This window comes from Nothoprocta perdicaria, unplaced genomic scaffold (genome assembly GCF_003342845.1).
Source record: "Nothoprocta perdicaria isolate Ctin4 unplaced genomic scaffold, notPer1 scaffold_50, whole genome shotgun sequence".
In the NCBI taxonomy this organism is placed as follows: domain Eukaryota; kingdom Metazoa; phylum Chordata; class Aves; order Tinamiformes; family Tinamidae; genus Nothoprocta; species Nothoprocta perdicaria.
This window is the reverse complement of record NW_020455755.1, coordinates 3,375,360-3,384,552: the sequence shown is the minus strand read 5'-3', so window position 1 is coordinate 3,384,552 and position 9,193 is coordinate 3,375,360. Positions and strand designations below refer to the sequence as shown.

Genomic DNA, 9,193 nt, shown 5'->3' with positions numbered 1-9,193 from the left:
AGAGCCCCAGTGTCCCCACAAGACACCCCAGTGCTCCCAGTGCCCCCCACAAGACACTCCAGTGCTCTCAGTGCCCCCACATGACACCCCAGTGCCCCCCACAAGACACTCCAGTGCTCCCAGGGCCGCCCCAAGACCCCCTGTGTTCCCAGTGCCCCCCACAAGACCCCCCAGTGCTCCCAGTGCCCTCCACAAGCCACGCTGGTGACTCCAGCGCATGTGCCATTCACACCAGTGCCCCCCACAACGCACCCCAGTGCGAGCCAGTGTCCCCCACAGGGACCCTGGTGCCCCCCCAGTGCCCCCCACAGTGCACCCAGTGCTCCCCATGGCCCCTGCACCCTGGGGTGCCCCGTGCCAAGGAGCCGCGGCCTTCCCTGTGCCGCCCTCCGGCGCGAGCCAAGGAAGGAGACGGAGCCGCCATGCCGGGAGCGCCTTTATTGCCCGCGCCGCCACCGCTGCGGCCTCCTCGCGCCGCCGCCGGCTCCCTCGCCGTGCGCCGGCCAGCGGCAGAACCGTCACCATTACTAAACTCAGTAATGGTAACGGTTTCCCCGCCGGCCGAGGTCGGGCTGCGCCCGGAGCCGCTCGGCGCCCGCCGCTCGGCGCCCCGCGGAGCCCGTCCTGCCCCCCAGCGCCATCACTCTGCCCCACGCTCCAGCCCTCCCGAATCCCAGCCCCTGGCAGCTTCAAATCCCGGCTCCTTGGTGTCCCACGTCCCAGCTCCTCCCGCTCCGGATCCCGGGTGCCCCGTGTCCTGGGTGTCCTGGGTGCCCCGGTCCCGGCCCGCGTGCGGCGGCGGCAGGTCGGCGTGGCGGCGGGGGCGAGCCCGGGGGAGTACATCATCTATACTGTAGTGTCTCATAGTGAACTTACAGTATACGATGATATCCCGCCCGGGGCCCGCGGCTCGGCGGGATGCGGCGGGATGCGGCGGCACGGCGAGCGGCGCCCGCTTGGACAGCGCAGCTCGTCAGGGCGGCCCAGAGCAGGAGCCAGCACCCCAGGGCGAGCAGTGGGGCTCCCAAAAAACTGGGGCGAGCAGAGGATGTCCCAGCAGAGGTGGCCAGAGGGCACCCTGGCACCCCAGGGTGTGTATAGGGTGTCCCAGCACCCCAGGGAGGGCATGGGGGTCCCAGGAGCCCAGGGAGGGCAATGGGGATCCCAGTACCCCAGGGAGTGCAGCAGAGATCCTAGTACCCCAGGGTGGGTCATGGGGGTCCCAGCACCCTAGGGAGGATAATGGGGGTCCCAGCACCCCATGGAGGGCAGTGGGGGTCCCAACACCCCAGGGAGGGCAGCGGGGGTCCCAAAAAACTGGGGTGAGCGGAGGATGTCCCAGCAGAGGTGGCCAGAGGGCACCCTGGCACCCCAGGGTGTGTATAGGGTGTCCCAGCACCCCAGGGGGGCCCTGGGGGTCCCAGGACCACAGGGTGGGCAGCAGAGATCCTAGCACCCCAGGGAGGGCCATGGGGGTCCCAGCACCCTAGGGAGGATAATGGGGATCCCAGCACCCAAGGGAGGGCAGCGGTGATCCCATTACCCCAGGGAGGGCAATGGGGATCCCAGCATCTCAGGGAGGGCAATGGGGATCCCAGCACCCAAGGGTGGGCAGTGGGAGTCCCAGCACTCCAGGAAGGACAGCACAGATCCCAGCATCCCAGGGAGGGCCGTGGGGGTCCCAGCACCCCAGGGTGGGCAGCGGGGGTCCCAGCACCCCTGGGAGGGCAGCGGGGGTCCCAGCACCCCTGGGAGGACAAGGAGGGTCCCAGCACCCCAGGGAGGGCAGCGGGGGCACCCACCTGTGCGGGCGGCGCTGGGCCGAGCCCGCCGGCCGCCTCAGGGACCCCCCGCGGCAGCCTTATAAAACCTGCGCCGCCTCATCTGCATATCGCACATCTGCCCGCACAGCTGGGCGGCCCCGTAACCCCTTGGTGCCCGGGGCGGCCGAGCCCCGAGGGTCAACGCTTGCCCCCGCGCCCAGGGGCTGCCCATGGGTCCCACCGCCCTGCTGGGCACAGGGACGAATTCGGGCCCCCCATGGGCCTGGCAGAGCTGCCCGGCCACAGGGACGGTGCCATGGGGGGGACCCTGGGGTCCCCTCCCTGTGTCACGTTTGCAGGGCACGAGCCAGGTCCTGGGCACGGGGTGGTGGCAGCTCATGGGGACAGGGTGCTGGGGACACTGGTGCAAGGTGGCAGCGGGGGCTGTGTCCCCCTGCACGGGTGATCCAAGGCGAAGCACAGGCGCGTGCAGAGAGCTCATGCCCGGGCAGTGCCCCCCGAGCGCGTGTCCCCAAATGCCACGTCCCCTGGCCATATGTACTGCCCCGAGGGATAGGTCCCCAACAGTGTCCCCAGCAGTGTCCCCAACAGTGTCCCCAGGAGGGCCGTGTCCCCTGGCCAAGCACGATGAGTCCCCTGGGAGCACGTGTCCCTTGGCCTCCCCATGTCCCCCAGAGGGACCTGACCCCCACAGGGACATGTTCCCAAAGGACACATCTCCTGGCCATGTGTGTCCACAGAGGGCCATGTCACCAGGCAGCGCATGACTCTGGCCATACGTGTCCCCTGGCCATGCGTGTCCTCAGCGCCCTGCGTCCCCATGGGGCTGTGCCCCACAGCAAGCGCCGTGCCCTGGGGCCGGGTTGTTTGTGCTGGCCGGGCAGGGACGCGCTCGCCTTCCTGGAAATCGCCTGGGGGGCTGCGATAAGACCCCGCCGCCCGGCCCTGATAAGCAGCAGTGCCTGCTATCAGCTCCTGGCCGGGCACGGGGCGCCCCGAGCTGCTGTCACCTTGGGGGGACAGGGACAGTGTCGCCCTCGCTGCCCCCCGCCTGGCCGGGCAGGGTCAGACCCCAGTGCCAGCCGGTGTCCGACCGTGGGGACACTGGCACTAGGGGCTTGCAAGGCGCTGTCCCCTCCAGTCTGGGGTCCCTTGCCATGTCCCCGCAGGGTCTGTGGCCCTCGCTAAGCGGTGGCACTGTCGTCCCAACAGTCAGAACAGGGACACAGGCGGAGTGGCCGCAGACCCTGCCGCCTCTGGGCCAATGGCACCATCATGGGGGATGCCAGGGGGACACTGGTGCCACCTCAGAGCCATTGGTGCCACCCTGGAGGGGTGCCCTGTGGGGCCATCAGAGCCATCCTGGGACCACTGGTACCACCCTAGAGCCATTGGTGCCAGACTGGGACGAGCCCCACCAGGCCACTGGTGCCACCAAGAGGGGACCCCATGGGGTCACGGTGCCACCCTGGGGGACCCTGAGCAAGCCCCATAGGGCAACCGGAGACACCCCATGGGGTGGCAGGTATCCCTGTGGGGCCATCCCTGCTACAACTGGGCAGGACGGGGCACCCGGGGCCGCCCAGGGCCGGGAGGGCAGCGCCACTGGGGGGGACACGGGGACCCCCAGGGCCCCGCGGCTGCGGGGCAGCGTGTCCAGCCGCAGATACGGTGCCGGCCACGGCACCGAGCCCGGTCCTGCCCCAGAGGCACAAGGGGCTCTGGGGGGGTATCCAGAGCAGCAGGGGGGCTGCGCACCCCCATGCTGTGCCCACACAGGAGCCCCGATGCCGGTGGCATTGCCCTGGGGCCGATGGACCTGCCATGGGGCCGGCCGCGGCGCTGCGAGGCCGCTATCGGGGCCGGCGCTGGCGCAGATGGGGCGCCTCGCCCGGCACGCCTGCCCACACCGCCCTGCAGAGATAAGGAGGGTCCCCGGCCCCCCCGCAGCGCCCGGGGACAGGGGCGGCTCCCCAGGGCAGGGGACAGTGGGGACACTGTGGGGCAGGGGCAGCTCCCCAGGGCAGGGGACACGGGGGGCACTGGGGGACAGGGGCGGCTCCCCAGGGCAGGGGACACGGGGGGCACTGTGGGGCAGGGGCAGCTCCCCAGGGCAGGGGACACGGGGGMCACTGTGGGGCAGGGGCAGCTCCCCAGGGCAGGGGACACGGGGGMCACTGTGGGGCAGGGGCAGCTCCCCAGGGCAGGGGACACGGGGGACACTGTGGGGCAGGGGCAGCTCCCCAGGGCAGGGGACACGGGGGGCACTGGGGGACAGGGGCGGCTCCCCAGGGCAGGGGACACGGGGGACACTGTGGGGCAGGGGCAGCTCCCCAGGGCAGGGGACACGGGGGGCACTGGGGGGCAGGGGCGGCTCCCCAGGGCAGGGGACACGGGGGACACTGTGGGGCAGGGGCAGCTCCCCAGGGCAGGGGACACGGGGGGCACTGGGGGGCAGGGGCGGCTCCCCAGGGCAGGGGACACGGGGGCCACTGTGGGGCAGGGGCAGCTCCCCAGGGCAGGGGACATGGGGGACACTGTGGGGACAAGGACGGCTCCCCCAGGGCAGGGGACACGCAGCAGCCCTGGACGGGCACCCCAAGGCCTGGGCACGGCGGGGGGCAGCAGCCCAGGCCCTGGCCGGGCTCTCGGGGGCCGCGGTGGCTCTGCGCCCTTGCCAAGGCTGCCCCGTGCCGCCCTGCAGAGCCCTGTGGCCCCGGAGCAGGGTCCAGCTCCGCTCTGTGCCCGGCCCCAGGCGGTCCCCAGCAGGGCCAGGCAGCGACGCCAGCCCCGCAGCAGCGGCAGCACCCCAGGGCTCCGGGTGCCACCTGGGTCCCACGGACCCCGCACATGGGGGCAGCGGGGCTGGCAGCACCGCCTGCTGCAGTGGGCCCTGTGCCTGGCAGCTCCCCACACGTGGCACTCCTGTGTCCCCCCAAAGCAGCCCTTTGTGCCCCCCAAGCAAGGGGGACAGTGGGGAGCAGTGAAGGCAGCGCTGCCTGCACCAGGATGGGCGCTGGGAAGCGCCACAGCCCGGGCAGGACGTTTGGTTTTTGGGTGTTTCTCCCCAGCCCTTCCAACCAAACAGCCTCCGTTTTTGCGGCGCAGCTGCAATTGCCCCTCTCCAAACCGGCCGCCTCGCCCGGGCGCCCCGCAGAGCAGAGCGCAGCGGGAACACGGAGCGGGACGCGGCTCCGCGCAGAGCGGGAGCAGGGAGCGCTCGGCCGCCGCGCGGGCACCTCGCACCCCGCCGGAGCTGCAGGAGATCCCACATCCCCGGCGCGGCACGGGGCTCCCGCTGCTCCTTCCCACTGCTTCCCGCGTGCCGCACGCTCCGGAGCCGCTCGCCGGAGCGCCGGGACTCCCTCCCAACAGGGACAGCGCCAAAAACTCCATTATAGAATTCAGGATGACAAATGACAACACGCAGAATGCCACCGTCTTTCAAATCAATTTTTATTTCTTTTTATAAGCAGTTTACACACTTCTTAGCAAATAGATTTGTTCTAAGCACAGGCTTCAGCATCTCAGGCCACGACACTCCCACCAGAAACCCATTTTCTGGATTTCTGTGCAGCAAACACATCTCCCCACCATACTCACACATTCGGCCGTCTTCAGCTCAAGCTCCTGCCCGCCTCGCTGCCTTCCAGGCAGTGTCGTTCACACACAGGGAGCTCAGCCCCATCTTCAGTTATTCATCCTCCTGTTTCAGCAGGAAGAAATGGGGAAGGGGGTTACAGGCTTCTCCAGCTCTCCTGTGCTCCGCGGCAAACATGAAGGTTCTCCCGGCATCTCCAAGGTGGCTTCTTGCTCATCTCCTCCTGGAGCTGGAAGGTTATTGCAGTTAGATAAGCAAGGAGTTACAGAAGCCTCGGATAGAGGATTTTTAGGCTATTAACCCTAAAGTCATAGAGCATTTCTTGGTGGACAGGAGCGCCATTAGCTCAGCCTTGTGGCCAGGCCCTTGTTTTCCAAGGACGGGAAGGGAGCTGTTCCCTGGCTGGCAGGAAAAAGGCAGCTTCAAACGGAAGGGCATTATGTTTCACAGGACACGGGCAGCCTTTAACTTCCCAGCCGCCCCTCTGGTTATTGCTCTGGGTCTAGGTGCCCTAAACCACCTCTGCTACTAGGAAAGAAGGTGCCTCTTCATGCATTTTAATTCTCCCGCAGGCAGTGCAAGGAAATACCCTCCTCGGCAGCGCCCCCAGGGTGCTGCTGCCCAGCACTGCTTTATATTCGATGCAGTGCAGCTGGTGACAGAGCCTGCAGCTTCGTGAAGCGCTCAAAACGTTAAAAACCAACCAACAAACAGGGCAAGCTCTAATATACATACATATGCATGCACCTCTGGCACAGGTCAGGCTGGCAGCGGTAATCAGGACGCCCGAGCACAGCTCTGTCGTGGTAACCCAAGTCAAACGAGCTTTTCCGTTGCAGTTTTGTGGTCTTTTTTTTCCTCCAGGTCTTAGAGATCTAGTGAAAAAGGAACCGACAAAGTGAAATCTTCGCAAGGCTAAAAACTAAGCCCGCTTGCACAATGAGCTTTGGCAGAGAAATGGCCTTTTAAAGTTATAATACGCCCACTGTTCTAAAGGTCTGGGTCCCACAGCTACTTGGCTATCGCTTCCATAAACATTCCCGGCGCCTCTTCCGGCGCAGTGCAATCCAGCCAGCCCTGCTACAAACGGAGGATTCAGGGCCGGGAAGCTGCCACCCAGCCTGGCACCCTCCCAAGTGAAGGGGACCCCTGTTTAGAGCAGGAGTTCCCAGCGCCGGGAGCAAACGCGTTGTGCGTTTCTCATGCAATTCAATTAACCGTTTACGAGTTTGCAGGCGACTGGAGGGCTGCAGCAGATGCAGGAGGCGGCCGCCCCAGGGGACGGCACCGCGGAGCCCCAGCAGTGACAGGGACAGAGCACCCAAAGCGCCAACCCCAGCCGTGCAGGACAACCTGAGCTGGTGAGCAGACCGCGTGGTGGTTGTTCCACCAAGGTAACGTGAGGCAGCGACCTTGGATCCTGCCTGAAAACAGCGGCTGGGCACTCGGAAAAGCAGGTCACCATAAACAGGCTGCTGTAATATCGCAGGGATTGTTGCAGGCTGAACTTGGAGCAGGCACCGCTCCGTTTTCTGGTGCAGAAAGAGCTTCCACCTTCACCTCTGCGCTCCCGGTGCTGGAATCTCCTCCTCCGGGAATGCCCATCGCTGATGCTGAAAATAAAGAGATTGGGTTTGTTCCAGAAACGGCCCTGTGCTGGGAAATGTCATATAATGCAAACAACCGAGCGCAGAAAGACAAGGAACAAATTGATAATTGAAAGCAGTTACTGAAAGAGACATAACAGGAAAGAGGCACGGGAATACATAAAGAAACTCAGCTAATAAAGCTGGGGTCTAGACTAAAACCCGTGTCTGGTTCTTAGGCGGTAATATGAATATAAATTAGACCCTGTCCACAGGCAGAAATGAGATCAGGTTGACAAAAAAATAAACAGATGCAGGATTCTTGAGCTGAATCTGTAAAATCCTGGTCCAGACACTACAGTAGGCAGAAGGAGGTTTTGCTGGTTAGCACTTTTTGGATTTTTGGATGCAGTCTAAACCTAAGATGACTCATTTTACTTTGCACGGATCAGTGTGTCAGAATGAGTTTAAAAAGACACATTTGAGTTTAATGCATCTATTGAAAAAAAGGAAAAAAAGAAAAAAGAAAACACGCAGAGGAGGCTGAAATCACAAAAGAAGGAAGTCATATGATAAAACCATGGAGATTAGTTTGAAATTTCTTTTAGGTCAGGTTTTGAAAACTTGTAAGAAAAAAAGAAAAAAAAAAAAGGACCATAAAACCATGCAAAACCTGGTGTGATTGGTGCTGCCTTCCCAGAGCCCAGCTGCACGTCAGGGAGTGTCCCGGGTTTGCTGCTTCCCAGTAGGGAAAAAATGTCATGTTGGAACTACAGACAGATGCCACACATTCCTGCCGGCTCATCCTGCAAGCCGTGATTCATCAGCTTCAAAACGGAGCAGGGGTTAAGCCAAACTTTTAGAAAACAAACGGCCAGCCCAGACACGGCGAGCCGGGCTTCCCAGTTCCTCCTGCTGCCCGCGGCATTTCCATGAGGATCCGCTGGTCACGAGGAGGTTTTCTCGCGTGCAAGCGTAGCGCCGGACCTGCTGGCCGGGCTGTGCGTGGCCTCCGCAGCCTCCTGGCACCAGCGACGCGCGGGAGCTGCTCGCAGAGGGGCAGAAAAGCTGCACAAACACCGCTGCCGCAGCCGGCGGCCGCGTGCGGGTGGCAGCTGCTCAGGAGCAGCCGCCACAACAGGTGGATTTGCTTCCAGAACTGGAGCCTGGCACCTCAGGGATCCCCGCAGCAGGTCTGTCCTCCAAGGGAGAAGCGATACAAGCCCAGCTAGAAGCAAGTGCTGCTGCCTGGTGGAGACTTCAAGTCCAGGCGGTCTAAACTTCCAAAGAGGATGACCTCCAAAGAGGATGACCTCCAAAGAGGACAACATCCAAAGGGGACGATCTCCTCCAAGGAGGACAACATCCAAAGGGGACGACCTCCTCCAAGGGGGACAACATCCAAAGGGGACGACCTCCTCTAGGGCGGACCACCTCCTCCAAAGAGGATGACCTCCTCCAAAGAGGATGACCTCCTCCAAGGGGGACGACCTCCTCCAAGGGGGACGACCTCCTCCACGCTCCCAGGAAAACCCCTCCTTGGCGTCCACGCACATTTTGGTTTGAGCATCGCAGCCCGGCTGCAAAACCAGCCTTGGCAGGAGGGCTGGGATGTGGCGGAGGGCGCCTGTGCCCGACCTGCCCGTCCCGCTGCGCGTGGTCCCAACCTGTCACCTAACAGCATCCCGTCCCGTCCTGTCCCGCAGCATCATGTAGAGGGGACCAGGATGAATCCGTGTCCAGCCTGGGCTTCCCTAAAGCTCCGCTTTGAGCCTCCTTGGCACAGCATCGGGGCTGCTGCGCCTTGATCCAGGCGTGGGGCTTCGCTGCTCGCGAGCTCCGACCTAGGGCGAAGGGAGGGATGTGGAGGCGCCAAGGGGGGTCCGGGCCGCACCCCGGGGGGTGACGGGGGTCTCGGCAGGGCAGGCGGGAGCCCGGACGGGCGCGCGGCGACACTGCCGCCCCCGGAGGGGCCGTGCTGGGGACCGGCCCTGCGACCCTGACGGAGCCCATGTTGGGGGGGGGTCTCCTTTTCCCCAGGCCCCCAAGGACACTCGCTGTCCCCCCCCGTGTCCACCCACAGCGCACCTTGGGCACAGAGCCCCCCTGCCTTCCCAGGGCCCCCTTTGCAAGGTGCCCCCACCCCATGGGACCCTCCAGCCCCACAAAATGGAGGGGTCACCCCCCCAAACACACACACCAGCCCCCAGGGGCTCCCACAC

At 64.5% G+C, this 9,193-nt stretch overlaps 1 protein-coding gene and 1 long non-coding RNA gene across 2 annotated transcripts in view; both read right to left on the bottom strand.

Annotated features, from left to right (window-relative positions):
* Nucleotides 1-1,215, bottom strand: part of ERAL1 (Era like 12S mitochondrial rRNA chaperone 1) — a 7,518-nt gene extending 6,303 nt beyond the window's left edge. Inside the window, exon 1 of the mRNA XM_026047922.1 lies at nucleotides 1,172-1,215. Within this exon, the coding sequence (XP_025903707.1) occupies nucleotides 1,172-1,215 (44 nt within the window). The remainder of the gene's footprint in view (nucleotides 1-1,171) is intronic.
* Nucleotides 1,216-5,280: 4,065 nt separating this feature from the next.
* LOC112954714 lies at nucleotides 5,281-6,530 on the bottom strand. Its single transcript, XR_003250767.1, has 2 exons — nucleotides 6,121-6,530; nucleotides 5,281-5,614 (listed from the first exon to the last, which is right to left on the bottom strand). It is a non-coding gene; the product is annotated as an uncharacterized LOC112954714 (long non-coding RNA).
* Nucleotides 6,531-9,193: the final 2,663 nt, after the last annotated feature.